This window comes from Oncorhynchus mykiss, chromosome 1 (genome assembly GCF_057628025.1).
Source record: "Oncorhynchus mykiss isolate SJ-2025 chromosome 1, ASM5762802v1, whole genome shotgun sequence".
Lineage (NCBI taxonomy): Eukaryota > Metazoa > Chordata > Actinopteri > Salmoniformes > Salmonidae > Oncorhynchus > Oncorhynchus mykiss.
The window spans coordinates 11,787,501-11,813,587 of record NC_143022.1 but is presented as its reverse complement, the minus strand read 5'-3'; the positions used below and the strand labels follow the sequence as shown (position 1 = coordinate 11,813,587).

Sequence of the window (26,087 nt, the reverse complement as noted above, 5' to 3'; positions counted from 1 at the left end):
GGCTAGGACAGGCAAGCCCCATACTATTGTGGAGGACTTAATTCTTCCTGCTTCTGCAGATATGGCTGGGACAATGCTGGGGGAAAATGCCCAAAAAACTATACAGACAATGTCTTCATCAAACAACACTGTTTCACAACACAGCAGTGACATGGCAGGAGATGTTTAGAAACAATTGCTTATTCGCATACAAGCCAGTGAATTCTATGCTTAACAGCTGGATGAGTCAACAGACGTGGCGGGCCTGGCACAGCTCCTGGTATATGTCCGTTATGTTTATGGGGGGTCAATGAAGGAAGACATCCTCTTCTGCGAACCACTGGAAACCAGGACAACAGGAGAGGATATTTTTAAAGTACTGGACAGCTTTGTGAAATCAAATGGACTTTGGTGGTCAAGATGTTTGGGTATCTGTAATGATGGCGCAAAAGCCATGACAGGGAGACATAGTGGAGTGGTAACGCGCGTGCAAGCAGTTGCTCCCGATGCCACTTGGGTACACTGCAGCATCCACCGAGAGGCTTTTGCTGCCAAGCAATGCCTGATAGCTTGAAATACATTTTGGATACTACAGTGAAAATGGTTAACTATGTTAACCTCTCTAGGGTATGTGGGACACTAGCGCCAAATTCAAATACAGAAATGCTCATTATAAAAATTCAGAAAACAAAACACATAGGTTTAAAGATTAACTTCTTGTTAATCCAACCACGGTGTCAGATTTATCAAATGCTTTTCAGCGAAAGCATACCTAGCTCAGAACATAGCCCAGTTGACAAATTATTACAAACAATAACCAGCCAAGCAGAAGCGTTACAAAACTCAGAAATAGAGATAAAATTAATCCCTTACCTTTGATGATCTTCATATGGTGGCACTCAGAAGACATTAATTTACTCAATAAATGTTCCTTTTGTTCGATAAAGTCTCTTTATATCCAAAAACCTCCGTTTTGTTTGCGCGTTTTCTTCAGTAATCCACAGGCTCAAACGCAGTCAAAACAGGCAGACAAAAAAATCCAAATTGTATCCGTAAAGTTCATAGAAACAAGTCAAACAATGTTTATATTCATTCCTCAGGTTGTTTTTAGCCTAAATTATCTATAATATTTCAACCAGACAATAACATTGTCAATATAAAAGGTAAACAAGAAATGCACTCTCTCGGGATTGCGCGTGAAAAAGCTCTGCGACACGGTAGGGTCCACTCATTCAGACTGGTCTTACTCTCTCATTTATACGAATACAAGCCTGAAACAATTTCAAAAGACTGTTGACATCTAGTGGAAATTGAGTCCTATGTCAATGGATACTGTAATGGCATTGAATAGAAAAAAATAGAAGAAAAAAAACTTCCTGAATGGATTTTTCTCAGGTTTTCGCCTTCCAAATCAGTTATGTTATACTCACAGACACTATTTTAACAGTTTTGGAAACTTTAGAGTGTTTTCTATCCAAATCTACCAGTTTGCATATCATATCTTCTAATTTGGGCATGCTTTTCATCCAAAATTCAGAATGCTGCCCCCTACCCGAGAGGTTAAAGCAAGGCCCCTGAACCCTTGTGTATTTTCTGCACTATGTAAAGATATAGGCAGCGACCATGTAACGCTTTTACAACATGCAATATTGCGCTGGTTATCAAGGGACACATTTTTTTAAATTGAGAGAGGAGCTGAAAGTTTTCTTTACTGAACATAATCTTCACTTGTCTGAACGCATGGCATGATGACGAGTTTCTCACACGACTGGCCTGTCTGGGTGATGTTTTTTCTCGGCAGAATGATACGAATCTAATCTATTCAATGTGTTTGACAAAATTGAGGCTGCGATTAAGTTGTTGGAGCTCTTCTCTGTCTGCATTAACAAGGACAACACACAGGTATTTCCATCATTGTATGATTTTTTTGTGTGCAAATGAACTCAAGCTTACGGACAATGTCAAATGTCATATAGCGAAGCACCTGAGTGAGTTGGGTGCGCAATTACGAAGATACTTTCCCAAAACGGATGACACAAACAACTGGATTCGTAGTCCCTTTCCTGCCTCCAGTCCACTTACTGATATCTGAACAATAGAGCCTTATTGAAATTGCAACATGCGGTTCTGTGAAAATTGAATTTAATCAGAAGCCACTGACAGATTTCTGGATTGGGCTGCGCTCAGAGTGTCCTGCCTTGGCAAATCGCGCTGTTAAGACACTGATGCCCTTTGCAACCACGTACCTATGTGAGAGTGGATTCTCTGCCTGCACTAGCATGAAAACTAAATACAGGAAAAATTATGTGTGTAAAATAATTTAAGACTGAGAATCTCCAAACAACCCAACATTACAGAGTTATGTGCATGCTTTCAAGCACACCCTTCTCATTAACCTGTGAGTTATTCACAATTTTTGATGAACAAATACAGTTTTATATGTAAGATGGTTAAATAAAGAGCAAAATTCTTGAGTATTATTCGATTATTATTTGTGCCCTGGTCCTATAAGAGCTATTTGTCTCTTCCCACGAGCCAGGTTATTATCGATTTGAGTTGATATTCTTCAGTCAAGGCAAGGATGTTCTGTTAAAAAAAATAAAAACTTCAGAACGGTGTTAAGTAGTTGTAATGCAGAACAAATCTCTGTAGAGCTCATGTCAGCCTCCGCAGCTCCCATCAGCCTCCGCAGTTCCCGTCAGCCTTCACAGATCCGTCAGCCTCCGCAGTTCCCGTCAGCCTCCGCAGTTCCCGTCAGCCTCCGCAGTTCCCGTCAGCCTCCGCAGTTCCCGTCAGCCTCCGCAGTTCCCGTCAGCCTCCGCAGTTCCCGTCAGCCTCCGCAGTTCCCGTCAGCCTCCGCAGCTCCCGTCAGCCTCCGCAGCTCCCGTCAGCCTCCGCAGTTCCCGTCAGCCTCTGCTGCTCCCGTCAGCCTCCGCAGTTCCCGTCAGCCTCCGCAGTTCCCGTCAGCCTCCGCAGTTCCCGTCAGCCTCTGCAGCTCCCGTCAGCCTCCGCAGTTCCCGTCAGCCTCCGCTGCTCCTGTCAGCCTCCGCAATTCCCTTGGTGCTTTATTATTCATTGCTCCATTAAATTATTAATGATGGTTTCAGGGTGTCATGGATTCAGGGTGTCAGGGGATCAGGGTGTCAGGATGTCAGGGTGTCAGGGTGTCAGCGTGTCAGGGAATCAGGGTGTCAGGGAATCAGGGTGTCAGCGTGTCAGGGAATCAGGGTGTCAGGGAATCAGGGTGTCAGCGTGTCAGAGCATCAGGGTGTCAGAGAGGCAGAGTTAGCTTGTCAAGGCGTCAGCTTGTCACCATGCCAGGTCGTCAGCGTGTTAGGTCGTCAGGGTGTCAGGTGTCAGGGTGTTAGGTCGTCAGGGTGTCAGGTGTTAGGATGTTAGGTCGTCAGCGTGTCAGGTGTCAGGGTGTTAGGTCGTCAGCGTGTCAGGGTGTTAGGTCGTCAGCGTGTCAGTGTGTCAGGGTGTTAGGGTGTTATGTTGTCAGTGTTTCAGGGCGTCAGGTCGTCAGGGCGTCAGCGTGTCAGAGTGTTAGGGTATTAGGTTGTCAGGGTGTCAGGTGTCAGTGTGTCAGGGTGCATATTGTCTAGCCGTCAAATTATACAGCAGCGGAATGAGGAAGTCCAGTTCATGTCCTCACTGCCTTCTCATACAATGAAAGTGAGTGTGTGTGTGTGATTGTGTGTGTGTATTTTTTGGTGTGTGGGTGTATTTTTTTGGTGTGTGTGTTTTTCAAATAAAATAAAATCTAATTTTATTAGTCACATGCGCCGAATACAACTGGTATAGACCTTAGAGTGAAAGGGTTATTTACGAGCCCCTAACCAACAATGCAGTTTATAAAATACAGATAAGAATAACAAATAAAAGTAACAAGTAATTAAAGAGCAGCAGTAAAATCACAATAGCGAGACTATATACAGGGGTGTACCGATGCAGAGTCAATGTGTGGCGGTGTAAAAGGGGGAGGGGTCAATGCAAATAGTCTGGGTAGCCATTTGACTGGGTAGCCATTTGATTAGATGGTCAGGAGTCTTATGGCTTGGGGGTAGAAGCTGTTTAGAAGCCTCTTGGACCTAGACTTGGTGATCCGATACCACTTGCCGTGCGGTAGCAGAGAGAACAGTCAATGACTAGGGTTGCTGGAGTCTTTGACAATTTTTAGGGCCTTCCTCTGACACATCCTGGTATAGAGGTATTGGATGGCAGGAAGCGAGGACCCATGCCAAATCTTTTCAGTCTCCTAAAGGGGAATAGGTTTTGTCGTGCCCTCTTCACAATTGTCTTGGTGTGCTTGGACTATGTTAGTTTGTTGGTAATGTGGACGCCAAGGAACTTGAAGCTCTCAACCTGCTCCACTGCAGCCCCGTCGATGAGAATGGGGGCGTGCTCGGGCCTCTTTTTCCTGTAGTCCACAATCATCTCCTTTGTCTTGATCACATTGAGGGAGAGGTTGTTGTCCTGGCACCACACAGCCAGGTCTCTGACCTCCTCCCTATAGGCTGTCTCTTCGTTCTTGGTGATCAGGCCTAACACTGTTGTGTCATCGACAAACTTAATGATGGTGTTGGAGTCGTGCCTGGCCATGCAGTCATGAGTGAACAGGAAGTGCAGGAGGGGACTGAGCACGCACCACTGAGGGGACCCTGTGTTGAGGATCAGTGTGGCAGATGTGTTGTTACCTAACCCTACCAACGGGGCGCAGCCTGTCAGGAAGTCCAGGATCCAGTTGCAGAGGGAGGTGTTTAGTCCCAGGGTCCTTAGCTTATTGATAAGCTTTGAGGGCACTATGGTGTTGAACGCTGAGCTGTAGCAATGAATAGCATTCTCAGATAGGTGTTCCTTTTGTCCAGGTGGGAAAGGGCAGTGTTGAGTGCAATAGCGATTACATCATCTGTGGATCTGTTGGGGTGGAATGCAAATTGGAGTGGGTCTAGGGTTTCTGGGATGATGGTGTTGATGTGAGCCATGACCAGCCTTGCACAGCACGTCATGGCTACAGACGTGAGTTCTACGGGTCAGTAGTCATTTAGGCAGGTTACATTGGTGTTCTTGGGCACAGGGACTATGGTAGTCTACTTAAAACATGTTGGTATTACAAACTCGGACAGGTGGAGGTTGAAAATGTCAGTGAAGACACTTTTAAAGTCCAACTCCTTGAAAGTGGCAGCTCTACCCTCTAGCTCAGTGCGGATGTTGCCTGTAATCTATGGCTTCTGGTTGCAGTATGTACGTATGGTCACTGTTAGGATGATGTCATCAATGCACTTATTGATGAAGTCAATAACTGATGTGGTTTACTCCTCAATGCCGTTGGAGGAAACACGGAACATATTCCAGTCTGTGCTAGCAAAACAGTCCTATGGCTTAGCATCTGCTTCATCTGACCACTTTTTTATTGATCTACTCACTGACAGAATTATGGTCAGATTTGCCAAATGGAGGGCGAGGGAGAGCTTTGTATGCGTCTCTGTGTGTTGAGTAAAGGTGGCCCAGAGTTATTTTTTCCTGTGGTTGCACATTTAACATGCTGATAGAAATTTGGTCAAATGGATTGAAGTTTCCATGCGTTAAAGTCCCAGGCTACTAGGAGCACCGCCTCTGGGTGAAAGTTTTCTTGTTTGCTTATGGCGGAATGCAGCTCATTCAATGGTGTTTTAGTGCCAGCCTCTGACTGTGGTGGTATGTAAACAGCTACAGAGAATACAGATGAAAACTCTCTAGGTAGATAGTGTGGTCTACAGTTAATCATGAGATACTCTTCCTCAGCCTCAGCAATAGCCTTAGATATCGTGCACTAGCTGTTATTTACAAAAAATACATAGTCCGCTGCCTCTTGTCTTACCAGACGACGGTGTTCTATCCTGCTGGTGCAGCGTATAACCAGCCAGCTGTATGTTGATAGTGTCGTCGTTCAGCCACGACTCCGTGAAGCATAAGATGTTACAGTTTTGAATGTCCCGTTGGTAGTTTAATCTTCCGTGTAGGTCGTCTATTTTATTGTCCAAAGATTGCACGTTTGCTAGCAGAATGGAAGGAAGTTGGGGTTTATTTGACCGCCTACGAATTCTCAGAAGGCAGCCTGCCCTCCGGGCCCTTTTTTCCCTTCCTCTTTTTTCACGCAAATCACAGGGATCTGGGCCTGTTCCCGAGAAAGCTTGTCAGGCTTGTCAGACCCGTTAACAGAAAAAAAATATTCTTCCAGTCCGTGGTGAGTAATCCCTGTCCTGATGTTCAGAAATTATTTTCGGTCATATGAAACGGTAGCGGCAACATTATGTACAAAATTAGGTAAAAAAAATAAGTTATAAAAAAACAAAAAAAACAATTGGTTGGGGTCATGTAAAACGGCTGCCATCTTCTCACACCGCCATTTTGGTGTGTGTGCGTGTTTTTTGGTGTGTGTGTGTGTTTTTTTTGTTGGTGTGTGTGTGTTTTTGGTGTGTGTGCGTGTGTCTGTTTGTTTGTCTATGCACATAAACTTTTCGAAATGTAATTACCTTCATTTGCAGCTACAACTGGGCTAAATTGGGTTAAATCCACTGGTACTGTTGCATCACTTTGGTTTCTTTAGTCTGTTCTAATGTCTCTCCCTCTCTCACTCGTTCCAGCACCACCAAGATTCACTAAAGTTCCCGTAGACCAGATTGGCGTATCTGGGGGTGTGGTCTCATTCGTGTGCCAGGCGACAGGAGACCCTAAGCCCCGGGTGAGCTGGAACAAGAAGGGGAAGAAAGTCAACTCCCAGCGCATTGAGGTGAGACAGCGTAACCTTGTAACCCTACACTGCCCCCTACTGTTGTGGATGTAGTATGGAATAATACATCTGAATATAATATACATAATAAATACAATTTAGCGGACACATTTATCCAAAACAACTTACATATTTATATATGTGGCCCCAACAGGAATCGAACCCACAACCCTGGCATTGCTAAAGCTTTTACAAGCTGAGCCACACAAGTCTATTCGTTCATTTGACATGGATATATCACTTCTTTGTTTCACCAAGGTAGATCATTTACTTGTACACAAACTACATCACGGCAGACCATGGTTTTAATTTAACCAGGCATCAATTACAAGAAACCACCATGTTTAGTGACATGACATGGCACAGTGCCAATGCAATCTACTTGTCCTTTTCCACTTGAATGACTAGCTGAATTTGATGTTTGTTTGACGTTCGGTTCTAGTAGTGGCGTGCTACTTTCCCCCTGCGCCCGCTGTGCCTTATTTATGATGTTTGTTTGTTGTGTGTCTCTGTGTGAGCCCAGATGGTGTGTCTAAAGTCATGATTGATTCTCAGGGTTTTCTTAATTAACACACTCCTCACATCGACAGCGCACACACACACAGACTCGCTAACACACACATACACACTCTTGTGCTAAAACACTATCACGTTAACAACGCTGCCAGCGTACTTAGAAGGAGGGAAGAAGATGGTACCTGAGTATTAATAAGAGAAGAAGAAGATGGAACCCAAGTACATGACAAGTACAGGACAGGCATGTACAGGACAAATACAGGAGAGTACAGGACAAGTCACACACTGCAGACTCTGGTTCAATCCTGGGCTGTATCACAACCGGCCGTGATCGGGAGTCCCATAGGGCATTGCACAATTGGCCCAGAGTTGTCCGGGTTAGGGGAGGGTTTGGCTGGGGTACTTGCCTAGTTAAATAAAAAATAAAATATAATACAGGACAGTACAGGACAGGACAAGGCCAGTGCAGGACAGTACAGGACAGCACAAGGCCAGTACAGGACAAATACAGGACAAGGACAGTACAGTACAGGACAAGGCCAGTACAGGACAAATACAGGACAAGGACAGTACAGGACAAGGCCAGTACAGGACAAGTGCAGAACAAGGCCAGTACAGGACAAATACAGTACAGGACAAGGCCAGTACAGGACAAGTGAAGAACAAGGCCAGGACAGGACAAATACAGTACAGGACAAGGCCAGTACAGGACAAGGACAGTACAGGACAGGACAAGGCCAGTACAGGACAAGGACAGTACAGGACAGGACAAGTGCAGAACAAGGCCAGTACAGGACAAGGACAGTACAGGACAGGACAAGTGCAGAACATGGCCAGTACAGGACAAATACAGGACAGGACAAATACAGGACAGGACAAGGCCAGTACAGGACAAGGCCAGTACAGGACAGGAGAAGTGCAGAACAAGACCAGTGCAGGACAAGTTCCTTGAGATGACAAATACAGGCCAATACATGACAGTGCAGGACAAACACAAGACAGTACAGTATAGGACAAGTACAGGATAGGACAGTACCATACAGTACAGGACAAGTACAGTACAGGACAAATACAAAGCAGTACAGGACAAGTACAGGATAGGACAGTACCATACAGTACAGGACAAATACAAAGCAGTACAGGACAGTACAGGACAAATACAGAGCAGTACAGGACAAGTACAGGACAAGTACAGAGCCGTACAGGACATGTACAGAACAAGACAGGTACAGGACAAGTTCCTTGAGATGACAAATACAGGACAGATCTATACAGGACAAATCGGGGACAATACAGGACAGTACAGGATAAGTACAGGACAGTACAGAACAAATACAGAGCAGTACAGGACAAGTACAGGACAGGACAATTACAGGACAGTACAGGACAAGTACAGTACAGGACAAATACAGGGCAGTACAGGACAAGTACAGTATAGGACATACAGAGCAGTACAGGACAGTACAGGACAAGTACAGGACAGTACAAGACAAGTACAGGAAAGAACAGAAAAAATCCAGGACAAGTCCAGGACAAGGCCAGGGCATGTCCAGGACAAGTACATTACAAGACACATAGATGAGAGTACAGTACAAGTAAGAACTGGACAAGTACAGAACAGGACAAGTACAGGAGAGTACAAGACAAATACAGGACAAGTACAGTAGAGGACAAGTACAGGACAAATACAGAGCAGTACAGGACAGGTACAGAGCCGTACAGGACATGTACAGGACAGGACAAGTACAGAACAGGTCAAGTCCAGACAAGACAGGTACAGGACAAGTTCCCTGAGATGACAAATACAGGACAGATCTATACAGGACAAATCTGGGACAATACAGGACAGTGCAGGACAAGTACAAGACAGGACAAGTAGAGGACAAATACAGGACAGTACAGGACAGTACAGGACAAGTACAGGAAAGAACAGGACACGTACAGGAAAGAAAAGGACACGTACAGGAAATAACAGGACAAGTACAGGACAAGCCCAGTACAGGACAAGCCCAGTACAGGACTAGCCCAGTACAGGACAAGTCCAGGACAGTACAGGACAGTACAAGACAAACACAGGAGAGTACAGGACAGGTACATTACTGTTTTGCATTCTCTTCCGCTAAGACTGAGAAAAAAACGATTGAACTGTGGATCCAATGATTGCTATTTCCTTGCTTTTAAAAAGTCATTTTATGAAGGTTCGAAATCGTTGCATTTCCCCTCCAGCAGCTTTTGCTTTGATATTGATCTGGACTCAGTCACGGTGCTGTTTCCTCATTAACGCTGTAGCCTTGAGATTCATCATGACTCGACGCTGAATTGTTCGGCTGACAACAGGCACCTCCACATGTAACGGATGTGAAACGGCTAGCTTAGTTAGCGTGGGCGCTAAATAGCGTTTCAATCAGTGACGTCACTTGCTCTGAGACCTTGAAGTAGTAGTTCCCCTTGCTCTGCAAGGGCCGCGGCTTTTGTGGAGCGATGGGTAACGATGCTTCGAGGGTGACTGTTGATGTGTGCAGAAGGTCCCTAGTTCGCGCCCGGGTATGGGCGAGGGGACGGTTTAAATTTGTACTGTTACATTGATGCTGTTGACCCGGATTACTGGTTGCTGCGGAAAAAGGAGGAAGGTCAAAAGGGGGGTGAGTGTAACGGATGTGAAACGGCTAGCTTAGTTAGCGTGGGCGCTAAATAGCGTTTCAATCAGTGACGTCACTTGCTCTGAGACCTTGAAGTAGTAGTTCCCCTTGCTCTGCAAGGGCCGCGGCTTTTGTGGAGCGATGGGTAACGATGCTTCGAGGGTGACTGTTGATGTGTGCAGAAGGTCCCTAGTTCGCGCCCGGGTATGGGCGAGGGGACGGTCTAAATTTGTACTGTTACACACACACCACTTCACTTGGTCACCCACATCTATCCATACATGTGTTCTCTTTGTTATATATTATGGAAATCACATGTAAAATCACATGTAAAATCACATGTGTAGCGTGATCTATGAGTACAATATGAGCACACTGACAGTTAAGTTATGATTATTAGTTGACATTGCTGAGAATGAGGGTTTATACTCTGCAAAGGTACTTATTTCGAATCATAATTGTCCTAATGGATGGCTTTGAACATTTTGAAAACGTTAAACTTCAAAACTAACCTTATTCCATGGTGACCTTTTCTGAAGACTTGGCCACTGGACTAGCATAGCGATGTCCTGGCTCATATTCTGAGGCTTTGCAGTGGATAAAATGGTATACAGTATGTGAAATGAAGGTGCCCCTAGGAGCTAGTTGAGGAGTCTAGCTCCTAGAAGAATAGTTAGGTTGTCTTTAACTCAAAAACAGATCACTATAACGTTGCCCTTTCTCTCTGACACAGACTATAGAGTTCGATGAGGGTGCCGGCGCCGTCCTTCGGATCCAGCCTCTACGAGCGCCGCGGGACGAGAACATCTACGAGTGCGTGGCGGAAAATAGCGAGGGTGAGGTCAACGTTAACGCCAAGCTGTCCATAATCAGAGGTGAGTCACTCGATGGAGCCTAATGATGAGGTCCTGACCAATGGACCAATGGAGTCCATTGTCCAATAGTCTTGCAATATATAGTGTTGATTGCTCACTGCACCAATATTCTCAGCCAGCTTCACGGATAGATGTTTGTTCCTTGTACTAGTACCTTCTAGCTCAGGGGTCTCTAACCTTTTCTAGCATGTGAGCTAATTTAAAAAAATGAAACATATCACGAGTCACATAGTATTTTTTCTCTAGCTTTCAAATAGTCACATTCTTCTCTTCTTCTCTGCAACTTTTCCCTAGGTCCTTAGTGTACAAGAGACAGTAGTGCACAATGTTTTCTGTCGATATACCTGGTAAAATAACGGTTAATTAACAACTCTAAATGGGGTTCTATAAAATCTGAGATTTGTTTCCCAAATTTTGTTTTGTGTTTTCCCAAATTATGTTCCGTTAGATTTTTATATATTTTTGTATATTTTCACTCTCAAAATTACAATTGTTTATAGAGAAACAACAGAATTGGATGTCGATGCTTAAATCACATCTGAAGACCTAAAGGGTATGGAAGAAAACTAACACATTTAGATTTGTTTTGTGTAATTCCCCCTTAATAACCTCTTTGGGCTAGGTGGGACGCTAGCAACCCACCTCAATAACATCTGGTGAAATTTTAGAGCGCGAAATTCAAAATACAAAAATCGTAATATTAAACATTAAAAGCTTAGCTTCTTGTTAATCCAACCGCGTTGTCAGATTTCAAAAAGGCTTTACGGTGAAAGCATAACATGCGATTATCTGAGGACAGCGCCCTGCATACCCCAGCATTAAAAACATTTTCCAAACCAGCAGAGGCGTCACAAAAATCAGAAATAGCGATCAAATTAATCACTTACCTTTGAAGATCTTCCTCTGTTTGCAATCCCAAGGGTCCCAGCTACATAACAAATGGTCCTTTTGTTTGATAAAGTCCTTCTTAATATCCCAAAAAAGTCAGTTTAGTTGGCACGTTTGATTCAGTAATCCACCCATTCAACATGCAGACAAAGAAATCCCAAAAGTTACCAGTAAGCTTCATCCAAACAAGTCAAACAACATTTCGAATCAATCCTCAGGTACCCTAATATGTAAATAAACTATCAAATATAAGACGGAATGTAGTAAGTTCAATACCAGAGATAAATCACGAAGCCCTCATCCACGCGCGCCACAAGACTACAGTCCTAATTAGAGACAACTTGAAAAGCTACAACTACTAGCACATTTAAAAAAAAACAAGCCTGAAACCCTTTCTAAGGACTGTTGACATCTAGCGGAAGCCATGGGAACTGCAATCTGGGAGGAATTCCTTTGAATATCTCATAGACAAGTATTGGAATGGCCTGTGACCTCAAAAACACATTTTGTGATGGATTCTCCTCGGGTTTTTGCCTGCCATATCAGTTCTGTTATACTCACAGACATTATTTTAACAGTTTTAACTTTAACGGGATTCGATATGACAACAGCCAGTGAAAGTGCACGGCGCCAAATTCAAAACAACAGAAATCTCCTAATTAAAATTCCTCAAACATACAAGTATTTTATACCATTTTAAAGGTAATCTTGTTGTTAATCCCACCACAGTGTCCGGTTTCAAATAGGCTTTACAGCGAAAGCACCACAAACAATTATGTTAGGTCAGCACCTATTCACAGAAAAACACAGCCATTTTTCCAGCCAAAGAGAGGAGTCACAAAAATCTGAAATAGAGATAAATGAATCACTAACCTTTGATCTTCATCAGATGACACTCATATGACTTCATGTTACACAATACATGTAAGTTTTGATTGATAAAGTTCATATTTATATAAAAAAATCTCAGTATACATTGGTGCGTTATGTTCAGTAGTTCCAAAAACATCTGGTGATTTAGCAGAGAGCCACATCAATTTACAGAAATACTCATCATAAATGTTGATGAAAATACAAGTGTTATGCATGGAATTAAAGATATACTTCTCCTTAATGCAACTGCTGTGTCAGATTTCAAAAAAGCTAAAAGCAAAAAAGCTTTACGGAAAAAGCAAACCATGCAATAATCTGAGTACGGCGCTCAGACAACAAATACATATATCCGCCATGTTGGAGTCAACAGAAGTCAGAAATAACATTATAAATATTCACTTACCTCTGATGATCTTCATCAGAATGCACTCCCAAGAATTCCAGTTCCACAATAAATGTTTGATTTGTTTGATAAAGTTAATCTTTTATGTCCAAATAGCTTCTTTTGTTAGCGCGTTTGGTAAACAAATCAAAACTCACGAAGCGCGTTCACTAGTTGCAGACGAAATGTCAAAAAGTTCCGTTACAGTCCGTAGAAACTTGTCAAACGATAGAATCAATCTTTAGGTTGTTTTTAACATGAAACTTATAATAATAATAATAATAACAACAATAATATTCCAACTGGAGAATTCCTTGGTCTTCAGAAAAGCAAAGGAACGGGAGATACCTCTCATGTGACTGCGCGTGACCAGCGCGTGACTGCTGGCAGACCTCTGACTCATTCCCCTCTCATTCAGCCCCCCTTCACAGTAGAAGCTTCAAACAAGTTTTTAAAGACGGTTGACATTTAGTGGAAGCCTTAGGAAGTGCAAGATGACCAATATCCCACTGTATCTTCAATAGGGGCTGAGTTGAAATCGACCAACCTCAGATTTCCCACTTCCAGGTTGGATTTTTTTCTTATGTTTTTGCCTGCCATATGAGTTCTGTTATACTCACAGCCATCATTCAAACAGTTTAAGAAACTTCAGTGTTTTCTATCCAATACTACTAATAATATGCATATATTAGCATCTGGGACAGAGTAGCAGGCAGTTTACTCTGGGCACCACTGGGTACCTTATTCATCCAAGCTACTCAATGCTGCCCTCAGCCATAAGAAGTTTAACAGAAACTTCAGAGTGTTTTCTATCCAATACTACCAATTATATGCATAACTTGGCTTCTGGGCCTGAGTAACAGGCAGTTTGAGCACGTCAGTCATCCAAACTTCCGAATACTGCCCCCTAGCCTTAAGAAGTTTTACACATCTGGCCCTTTTATTGCCATCTAGCGAGTTAGGAATGTGTCCTCTAATGTGGTGGTCTGTACTGCTGCTGCTCATTTCATGGCAAAGTTTGATCTAAATAATAGATACAAATGAAATAATTACTCATGACATACTTTACAGTTAATATTTAATTGAGAAGGTTTTGGGGAAAGTATTTCTGTCAAACCACAAGATGGTTACACATGGAGTGATGGACAAACGCACGCACCACACAGACAGGTGCAATATTGCTGGAAATTAATTTCCATATATTGTGTCAGGTTTGGCTTTTTAAGCCAATAGTGGCTAACCAGGGGTGGGATAACATCAATGTTGTGTTGATTAGATAGTAGCTGGGAGTTTGCAGTATCTGATACTTGTGAGATTTCTTTATGACATTTTGCGGTGGAACACGTGTGTGCACTTTCAGGATTGTTTGGGGAGCTACTCATAGGTTGGCAGCGAGCTACTGGTAGCTTGCAATTGACCTGCTGGAGACCCCTGTTCGAGCTCTTTATAATGTAGCTTACCTGTAACCCTCTATTGGATGCATAGGCTACATCCCTTGCAGTCAGGATGTTTCCACGTGTATAGTAACTACTGGCCGTTATGCTCAAAACAAACTTGGACATGAGGAACGCTGATCCTACGCCAGTCTTTGTGGGCGACCGTGGCAGATGCATATCACAGTGGGCACTTCCTGGTCTATCATGCGTCATTCTGCAACGCAACTATATTTAATTCACCATTCAGAGAGGAGTGTATAGACATTCTATCCCAACAGGATTCTCTATTTTATCACATTTGTTTTTACTGTATTCACTGATGCAAAAGGGAGGTAGGAGGGCGGAGGAGAAGAGTGGTGGTGGAGAGAGAGGGAGAGATTATGGATTGGTTATGAAAGATGGAAGAGTGGTCACCAACTGTGCTGAAATAGTATTTATTGAATCTGTATCAAAATGTGTGCCTGTTGTTGACGCTCACACACTCCCTTCCACCTCCCCCTTTTTCTGTCTGTCTGTGTCTCTCTGTCTCTCTCTGTCTCTGTCTCTCTCTCTGTCTCTCTCTGTCTCTCTCTGTCTCTCTCTGTCGGTCTCTCTCTCTGTCTCTGTCTGTCTGTCTCTCTCTCTGTGTCTCTGTATGTCTCTCTCTGTCTCTGTCTGTCTGTCTCTCTCTCTCTCTGTCTCTGTCTGTCTGTCTCTCTGTCTCTTGCTCTCCCTGTCTCCCTCCCTTTCTCCCTCTCTCCCCGTCTCTATCTGTCTCTCTCTCTGTTCCTCCATCTCCCCCTCTTTCCACTGCTGCCATCTGTCCCGGTAAAGGGGACTATAGGAGTCAGGAGATATAGGGGCCTATAGGAGTCAGGAGATATAGGGGACTATAGGGGTCAGGGGACTATAAGGGTCAGGACATATAGGGGTCAGGCGATATAGGGGTACTGTAGGAGTCAGGAGATATAAGGGGACTGTAGGAGTCAGGGGACATAGGGGACTATAGGCTAAGGATTTGCAGATGTAGGACTTTTAGCAAAGGACAAGGGACTGATAGAAAACTCACACACATATACACTGTATCTATACTCCCCCTGCTGTATCTACATTTCCCCTGCTGTATCTACATTCCCCCTGCTGTATCTACACTCCCCCGCTGTATCTATACTCCCCCTGCTGTATCTACACTTCCCCTGCTGTATCTACACTCCCTCTGCTGTATCTACATTCCCCCTGCTGTATCTACACTCCCCCGCTGTATCTATACTCCCCCTGCTGTATCTACACTTCCCCTGCTGTATCTACACTCCTCCTGCTGTATCTACACTCCCCTGCTGTATCTACACTCCCCTGCTGTATCTACACTCCTCCTGCTGTATCTACACTCCTCCTGCTGTATCTACACTCCCCTGCTGTATCTACACTTCCCCTGCTGTATCTACATTCCCCCTGCTGTATCTACACTCCCCCTGCTGTATCTACACTCCCCCTGCTGTATCTACACTCCCCCTGCTGTATCTACACTCCCCCTGCTGTATCTACACTCCCCTGCTGTATCTACACTCCTCCTGCTGTATCTACACTCCCCTGCTGTATCTACACTCCCCTGCTGTATCTACACTCCCCCTGCTGTATCTACACTCCCCTGCTGTATCTACACTCCTCCTGCTGTATCTACACTTCCCTGCTGTATCTACACTCCTCCTGCTGTATCTACACTCCTCCTGCTGTATCTACACTCCCCTGCTGTATCTACACTTCCCCTGCTGTATCTACATTCCCACTGCTGTATTTACACTCCCCTGCTGTATCTACACTCCCCCTGCTGTATCTACACTCCCCTGCTGTATCTACACTCCCCTGCTGCATCTATACTCCTCCTGATGTATCTACACTCCCCCTGCTGTATCTACAATCCCCTGCTGTATCTACATTCCCCCTGCTGTATCTACACTCCCCCTGCTGTATCTACACTCCCCTGCTGTATCTACACTCCCCTGCTGTATCTACACTCCTCCTGCTGTATCTACACTCCCCTGCTGTATCTACACTCCCCTGCTGTATCTACACTCCCCTGCTGTATCTACACTCCCCCTGCTGTATCTACACTCCCCTGCTGTATCTACACTCCCCTGCTGTATCTACACTCCCCCTGCTGTATCTACACTCATCCTGCTGTATCTACACTCCCCCTGCTGTATCTATACTCCCCCTGCTGTATCTACACTCCCCTGCTGTATCTACACTCCCCTGCTGCATCTATACTCCCTATGCTGTATCTACACTCCCCTGCTGTATCTACACTCCCCTGCTGTATCTACACTTCCCCTGCTGTATCTACACTCCCCTGCTGCATCTATACTCCCCTGCTGTATCTACACTCCCCTGCTGTATCTACACTCCCCTGCTGCATCTATACTCCCTATGCTGTATCTACACTCCCTATGCTGTATCTACATTCCCCCTGCTGTATCTACATTCCCCCTGCTGTATCTACACTCCCCCTGCTGTATCTACACTCCCCTGCTGCATCTATACTCCCTATGCTGTATCTACACTCCCCTGCTGTATCTACATTCCCCTGCTGTATCTACACTCCCCTGCTGTATCTACACTCCCCTGCTGCATCTATACTCCCCTGCTGTATCTACATTCCCCTGCTGTATCTACACTCCCCTGCTGTATCTACACTCCTCCTGCTGTATCTACACTCCCCTGCTGCATCTATACTCCCCTGCTGTATCTACACTCCCCTGCTGTATCTACACTCCTCCTGCTGTATCTACACTCCCCTGCTGTATCTACACTCCCCTGCTGTATCTACACTCCCCTGCTGTATCTACACTCCCCTGCTGTATCTACACTCCCCTGCTGTATCTACACTCCTCCTGCTGTATCTACACTCCCCTGCTGCATCTATACTCCCCTGCTGTATCTACACTCCCCTGCTGTATCTACACTCCTCCTGCTGTATCTACACTCCCCTGCTGTATCTACACTCCCCTGCTGTATCTACACTCCTCCTGCTGTATCTACACTCCTCCTGCTGTATCTACACTCCCCTGCTTTATCTACACTCCTCCTGCTGTATCTACACTCCCCTGCTTTATCTATACTCCCCTGCTGTATCTACACTCCCCTGCTGCATCTATACTCCCATGCTGTATATACACTCCCCTACTGTATCTACACTCCCCTGCTGTATCTACACACCCCTGCTGTATCTACACTCCCCTGCTGTATCTACACTCCCCTGCTGTATCTACACTCCTCCTGCTGTATCTACACTCCCCTGCTGCATCTATACTCCCCTGCTGTATCTACACTCCCCTGCTGTATCTACACTCCCCTGCTGTATCTACACTCCTCCTGCTGTATCTACACTCCCCTGCTGCATATATACTCCCCTGCTGTATCTACACTCCCCTGCTGTATCTACACTCCTCCTGCTGTATCTACACTCCCCTGCTGTATCTACACTCCCCTGCTGTATCTACACTCCCCTGCTGTATCTACACTCCTCCTGCTGTATCTACACTCCTCCTGCTGTATCTACACTCCCCTGCTGCATCTATACTCCCCTGCTGTATCTACACTCCCCTGCTGTATCTACACTCCCCTGCTGCATCTATACTCCCTATGCTGTATCTACACTCCCCTGCTGCATCTATACTCCCTATGCTGTATCTACACTCCTCCTGCTGTATCTACACTCCTCCTGCTGTATCTACACTCCCCTGCTGTATCTACACTCCCCCTGCTGTATCTACACTCCCCTGCTGCATCTATACTCCCTATGCTGTATCTACACTCCCCTGCTGCATCTACACTCCCCCTGCTGTATCTACACTCCCCTGCTGTATCTACACTCCCCTGCTGCATCTATACTCCCTATGCTGTATCTACACTCCCCTGCTGCATCTACACTCCCCTGCTGTATCTATACTCCCCTGCTGCATCTATACTCTCCTGCTGTATCTACACTCCCCTGCTGCATCTATACTCCCTATGCTGTATCTACACTCCCCTGCTGTATCTACACTCCCCTGCTGTATCTACATTCCCTGCAGTATCTACACTTCCCCTGCTGTATCTACACTTCCCCTGCTGTATCTACACTCCTCCTGCTGTATCTACATTCCCCCTGCTGTATCTACACTCCCCCTGCTGTATCTACACTCCCCCCTGCTGTATCTACACTCCCCCCTGCTGTATCTATACTCCCCCTGCTGTATCTACACTCCCCTACTGTATCTTCACTCCCCCTGCCTCATCTACACTCCCCCTGTTGTATCTACACTCCCCTACTGTATCTACACTCCCCTGCTGTATCTACACTCCCCTACTGTATCTACACTCCCCTACTGTATCTACACTCCCCTACTGTATCTACACTCCCCTGCTGTATCTACACTCCCCTACTGTATCTACACTCCCCTACTGTATCTTCACTCCCCCAGCCTCATCTACACTCCCCCTGCTGTATCTACACTCCCCCTGCTGTATCTACACTCCCCCTGCTGTATCTACACTCCCCTACTGTATCTTCACTCCCCCTGCCTCATCTACACTCCCCCTGCTGTATCTACACTCCCCTACTGTATCTACACTCCCCTGCTGTATCTACACTCCCCTACTGTATCTACACTCCCCTACTGTATCTACACTCCCCTACTGTATCTACACTCCCCTGCTGTATCTACACTCCCCTACTGTATCTACACTCCCCTACTGTATCTTCACTCCCCCTGCCTCATCTACACTCCCCCTGCTGTATCTACACTCCCCCTGCTGTATCTACACTCCCCCTGCTGTATCTACACTCCCCTACTGTATCTTCACTCCCCCTGCCTCATCTACACTCGCCCTGCTGTATCTACACTCCCCTACTGTATCTACACTCCCCTACTGTATCTACACTCCCCTGCTGTATCTACACTCCCCTACTCTATCTACACTCCCCTACTGTATCTACACTCCCCTACTGTATCTACACTCCCCTGCTGTATCTACACTCCCCTACTGTATCTACACTCCCCTACTGTATCTTCACTCCCCCTGCCTCATCTACACTCCCCCTGCTGTATCTACACTCCCCTAATGTATCTACACTCCCCTACTGTATCTACACTCCCCTACTGTATCTACACTCCCCTGCTGTATCTACACTCCCCTGCTGTATCTACACTCCCCCGCTGTATCTACATTCCCCTGCTGTATCTACATTCCCCTGTGCTCCTCTAGATAGTATTAGTATTGAGAAGCGGTGCCCTGTCCCTAGTAGTTTTCCTGTGCTGCCCCGAGTCTGTCAGGGATGTGTCTTTTGGCACCTCCTGGCTGCTGCCCTGCAACAGAACAGTGAGCTGAATGGTTAAGATACAAGACCATCTGCCTTCTACAGCCAGTCCTCTGGGAGTCCTTGGGAAGACTATAGACACCTGCAGTTATTATTTCTGCACTAGTTCCCTGTTTCTTCTTCTTTCTCTTGTCTATCCTGTTTTTAATTCCTTTGGACCTCTCTCTCTCTCTCTCTCTCTCTGTCTCTGTCTCTGTCTCTGTCTCTCTCTGTCTCTCTCTCTCTCTCAAAATTAAATTCAAATGACTTTATTGGCATGGGAAAGATATGTTTACATTGCCAAAGCAAGTGAAATAGATAATGAACAAAAGTGAAATAAACAATAAATAAAAAATGAACAGTAAACATTATACACACAAAGGAATTGAGACGTCAAATGTCATATTATGGCTATACACTGTAGAGTGTTGTAACGATGTTCACATATATCATCTCTCTCTCTCAAAGACAAACACACACATCCTCCTGCTCCCTCTTTCCCATCTTGTTCACCCTCCTTGTCTCACCAGGTGGAACTAATCCAAACCTCTCCTCTTTTCCTGTAGTGTTCCTGAATAAACTCCACTCTAGCCTTGACCAAGACCTCTCTCCTGCCATGCTCACTTTCTCTCTCTCCTCTCTCTCTCTCTCTCTCTCTCTCTCTCTCTCTTCATCTCTCTCTCTCTTTCTCTTCGTCTCTCTCTCTCAATTCAATTCAATTCAATTCAAGGGCTTTATTGGCATGGGAAACATGTGTTAACATTGCCAAAGCAAGTGAGGTAGATAATATATAAAGTGAATATATAAAGTGAAATAAACAATAAAAATTAACAGTAAACATTACACATATAGAAGTTTCAAAACAATAAAGACATTACAAATGTCATATAATATATATATATATATATATATATATACAGTGTTTTAACAATGTACAAATGGTAAAGGACACAAGATAAAATAAAAAAATCTCTCTCTCTCTTCGTCTTTCTCCTGGCGTAGGACAACTCAAACACAGGTGCTGGTATTTTGAAGCTGTCTAGATTTGCCTTTCCCAGCCTCTCAGGTTTCTTGCCCCCCTTCCACAATTTTTTCGCTAGTCACTCGACCTCTCTGTCTGTTGTCTTTCTCTCTCCATTTCTTTCTCCCATCTGTCATGTATTTTCACTTTCTCCCTCGTCTTCCTTTCTCTGTCTTTCTCACTCTATCTCTCTCCATCCCTCTCTCTCTCTCTCTCTCTCTCTTTGTGAACCTCCTAGCTGAGAGAGCTCATTAGTGAAGAGAGTGGTGCAGGGTGGGGCCACCAGGCTTGTTTGATCAGGCAGCCTGTTAATTGGCTGATTTCCTGGAGAACCAGGAAGTGGTGTTTGTTCTACCATTCACTACCCATTCCCATTTAATTGGATCTGACACACATGGTTCTTATACTGTATAGGCTACACACACACACACACACACACACACACACACACACAGTTCTTATCCTGTATAGGCTGCACACATGCACTCAAACATCACACACACACACGCACGTCCACACTGAGGGAACAAAAAAGTCAGAAACCCTCTGCATCCCAAATTGCTCCCTATTTAGTGCACTACCTTGGACCAGAACCCTCATGACCAGACCACTACATATGGAATAGGCTGCCATTTTGAACATCATGCATAACCCCACTGCCTTGGCTCGGTGTGCTGTCCTATGATTCACCTCACGCTCAAAATCTTGTCGTCCCACTCCATCCTCCCCTGGAGAGAATGATGTGGTTTCCAGTCAAACCTCCAACCTCACCGCCCTGCCACCAACGCTGCCCATCCCTCCCCTGGAAGTTTACTGTGAACAAGGCCGGCCACTATGGGCCACAAGCAGGACCCAATCTACCCCCCAGATAGTTTCAGCCACAAATGCAGCTGGGCGCTAGCCACCAATCTCCCAGATGAAAAATAAATTAAATTAAAGAGAGCGCAGGGAGGGAAGGAGTGAGGCCTTAGGACATCCTTCCTCATCTCACCCTCAGGCTGAAGGACAAGTTTTAGGACATCCTTACCCATCTCACCCTCAGGCTGAAGGACAAGTTTTAGGACATCCTTCATCTCTCTGCTTCCTCTCTCTCATTGCCTCTATATCTCTACCCCCCCCCCCCCCCCCGCCCCCTCATCATTCCTTCTCTCCCTCTCTTCCCTCTCTCCACACCGGTGGATGCGGTGCAGTAGTTGCAGCCCCAGGGGTGGCAGGGTATTAGTGAGCGATGTGTTCTTAAAGCCGTGCGTGAATGATTTGGAGTAACGGAGCGTGGCTGATGATCATTCCCGCTGTATTCCTCCGGGAAAGAAAAAGTGCATTATCATGCATTAGGGAGGGGCGCTTCACAACACATCCAGGCCTGGGACATGGTGTGTGTGTGTGTGTGTGTGTGTGTGTGTGTGTGTGACTTGTGCCTCTATATAAGACTGCATGTGATCCTATATAGCTGTTTGATGGAAGGTGTCAGGGAGACACTGGACGGGAAGGTGTCAGGGAGACACTGGACGGGAAGGTGTCAGGGAGACACTGGACGGGAAGGTGTCAGGGAGACACTGGACGGGAAGGTGTCAGGGAGACACTGGACGGGAAGGTGTCAGGGAGACACTGGACGGGAAGGTGTCAGGGAGACACTGGACGGGAAGGTGTCAGGGAGACACTGGACGGGAAGGTGTCAGGGAGACCCTGGACGGGAAGGTGTCAGGGAGACCCTGGACGGGAAGGTGTCAGGGAGACACTGGACGGGAAGGTGTCAGGGAGACACTGGACGGGAAGGTGTCAGGGAGACACTGGACGAGAAGGTGTCAGGGAGACACTGGACGAGAAGGTGTCAACACTGGACGGGAAGGTGTCAGGGTGACACTGGACAGGAAGGTGTCAACACTGGACAGGACGGTGTCAGGGAGACACTGGACGGGAAGGTGTCAACACTGGACGGGAAGGTGTCAGGGTGACACTGGACAGGAAGGTGTCAACACTGGACAGGAAGATGTCAGGGAGACACTGGACGAGAAGGTGTCAACACTGGACAGGACGGTGTCAGGGAGACACTGGACGGGAAGGTGTCAACACTGGACGGGAAGGTGTCAGGGTGACACTGGACAGGAAGGTGTCAGGGAGACACTGGACGAGAAGGTGTCAACACTGGACAGGACGGTGTCAGGGAGACACTGGACGAGAAGGTGTCAACACTGGACAGGACGGTGTCAGGGAGACACTGGACGGGAAGGTGTCAACACTGGACAGGAAGGTGTCAGGGAGACACTGGACAGGAAGGTGTCAGGGAGACACTGGACGAGAAGGTGTCAACACTGGACAGGAAGGTGTCAGGGAGACACTGGACAGGAAGGTGTCAGGGAGACACTGGACGAGAAGGTGTCAACACTGGACAGGACGGTGTCAGGGAGACACTGGACGGGAAGGTGTCAACACTGGACGGGAAGGTGTCAGGGTGACACTGGACAGGAAGGTGTCAGGGAGACACTGGACGAGAAGGTGTCAACACTGGACAGGACGGTGTCAGGGAGACACTGGACGAGAAGGTGTCAACACTGGACAGGAAGGTGTCAGGGAGACACTGGACGAGAAGGTGTCAACACTGGACAGGACGGTGTCAGGGAGACACTGGACGGGAAGGTGTCAACACTGGACAGGAAGGTGTCAGGGAGACACTGGACAGGAAGGTGTCAGGGAGACACTGGACGAGAAGGTGTCAACACTGGACAGGAAGGTGTCAGGGAGACACTGGACAGGACGGTGTCAGGGAGACACTGGACGGGAAGGTGTCAGGGAGACACTGGACAGGAAGGTGTCAGGGAGACACTGGACGAGAAGTTGTCAACACTGGACAGGACGGTGTCAGGGAGACACTGGACGGGAAGGTGTCAACACTGGACGGGAAGGTGTCAGGGAGACACTGGACGGGAAGGTGATAATGGGTAGCTTTGGGACAGGCAGGTGATAATGGGTAGCTTTGGGACAGGCAGGTAATAATGGGTAGCTTTTAGACAGGAAGGGAGGAGTGCTATGGATAGATATGAATAGGGATAGGTGTGGACAGGGATAGGTATGAATAGTGATAGGTATGGACAGGGATAGGTATGAATAGTGACAGGTATGGATGGGGATAGGTATGGATGGGGATAGGTATGAATAGTGATAGGTATGAATAGTGATAGGTATGAATAGTTATAGGTATGGACAGGGATAGGTATGAATAGGGACAGATATGAATAGGGATAGGTAGGTATAGGTATGATTATGGATAGGTATGAATATGAATGGGTATGAATATGGATAGGTATGAATAGGGATATCTTATGAAAAGGAATAGGTATGAATAGGAATAGGTAGGGATAGGTATGAATAGGAATATGTAGGAATAGGTATGAATAGGAATAGGTAGGTACAGGTATGATTATGGATAGGTATGAATATGAATGGGTATGAATAGGGATAGGTATGAATAGGGATAGGTATGAATAGGGATATCTTATGAAAAGTAATAGGTATGAATAGGAATAGGTAGGGATAGGTATGAATAGGAATATGTAGGAATAGGTATGAATAGGAATAGGTAGGTATAGGTATGATTATGGATAGGTATGAATATGAATGGGTATGAATAGGGATAGGTATGAATAGGGATAGGTATGAATAGGGATATCTTATGAAAAGGAATAGGTATGAATAGGGATAGTTAGGGATAGGTATGATTATGGATAGGTATGAATATGAATGGGTATGAATAGGGATAGGTATGAATAGGGATAGGTATGAATAGGGATATCTTATGAAAAGGAATAGGTATGAATAGGAATAGGTAGGGATAGGTATGATTATGGATAGGTATGAATATGAATGGGTATGAATAGGGATAGGTATGAATAGGAATAGGTAGGGATAGGTATGATTATGGATAGGTATGATTATGGATAGGTATGAGTAGGGATAGGTATGAATAGGGATATCTTATGAAAATGAATAGGTATGAATAGGTATGAATAGGGATAGATATGAATAGGGATAGATATGAATAGGGAAAGGTATGAATAGGGATAGGTATGACTAGGGATAGATAGGGAAAGGGATAGGTATGAATAGAGAAAGGTATGAATAGGTATGAATAGGGAAAAGAAGGGATAGGTATGAATTGTTATGAATAGGAATGTGTATGAATAGGTATGAATGGAGGAGTATTGACCTCCAGACCCCAACCACCCACCTGCCTACTGCACACTGGCTGTCCCAAATAGCACCATAACTCTATTTAGCACTACTGTTATCCAGAGCCCTCATAGGGGAGTAGTGTACTACTGTTATCCAGAGCCCTCATAGGGGAGTAGTGCACTATATAGGGAATAGGGTGCTATTTGGGACACGGCCTTTTGCTGTTACCTATTAGGATTCCCCTTGGAGTGTCCAGAGAGTCAGAGAGTCAGAGAGCCAGAGAGTCAGAGAGCCATGGAGCCAGAGAGTCAGAGAGCCATGGAGCCAGAGAGTCATGGAGCCAGAGAGCCATGGAGCCAGAGAGTCAGAGAGTCAGAGAGTCAGAGAGCCATGGAGCCAGAGAGCCATGGAGCCAGAGAGTCAGAGAGTCAGAGAGTCAGAGAGTCAGAGAGCCATGGAGCCATACAGAAACAGGGTTAAATTATGCTTCAAGCACAATCTTCTCTTTTCCTCAACCTCAAGTTCTTGTCTATTGGCCATTGGCTGAACATGTGAGCAGTAACCTGCCCCTGTTAACAGAGGCCGTCCTCAGGTACAGGGGACAGAAGTGTGTGTCTGTATGCACGTTTGTATGTGTGTGTGTGTCAGTGCATCCATGCATGGTACTCTGTGTGTGTGTGTCAGGGTTTCCGTTAGGAACATTTTACATAGGACAAGTGACCGGGAACATTTCAATTTATCGTACAAGTTGAGAGATTTTACCGGTCATCCATATGCATTGGGTACGTAACCCATTAGGCCATCCACCCAAGTACCATCAACAAACCAAGGCTATTGACCAAATTACACACTTTTTTACTCATTTACAAAAACACTTGTGTTTCAATCTCTAGTATATGTTAAACTTTATAGCCTGTTTTATTGTTTAAAAAAAAAAACTTTACTAAAATAGACCGAGGGTGATTGACCGTCATCTTGAACATTTTCTAATAATTGCGCAAACAATTGTTGCCTTCTCACCAAGCTGCTTGCCTACTGTCCTGTAGCCCATCCCAGCCTTGTGCAGGTCTACAGTTTCATCCCTGATGTCCTTACACAGCTCCCTGATCTTGGCCATTGTGGAGAGGTTGGAGTCTATTTGATTGAGTGTGTGGACAGGTGTCTTTTATATAGGTAACGAGTTCAAACAGGTGCAGTTAATATAGGTAATGAGTAGAGA

The 26,087-nt window shown here is 45.6% G+C and overlaps 1 protein-coding gene across 18 annotated transcripts in view; it reads left to right on the top strand.

Moving 5' to 3' along the window:
* LOC110522842 (receptor-type tyrosine-protein phosphatase S) overlaps window positions 1–26,087 on the top strand; it is a 392,578-nt gene that overhangs the window by 188,380 nt on the left and 178,111 nt on the right. For all 18 annotated transcript variants that reach the window (XM_090242145.1, XM_090241934.1, XM_090241807.1 and 15 more), the window contains 2 exons: window positions 6,606–6,751; window positions 10,640–10,781. In XM_090242145.1, the coding sequence (XP_090098271.1) occupies window positions 6,606–6,751; window positions 10,640–10,781 (288 nt within the window). The remainder of the gene's footprint in view (window positions 1–6,605; window positions 6,752–10,639; window positions 10,782–26,087) is intronic.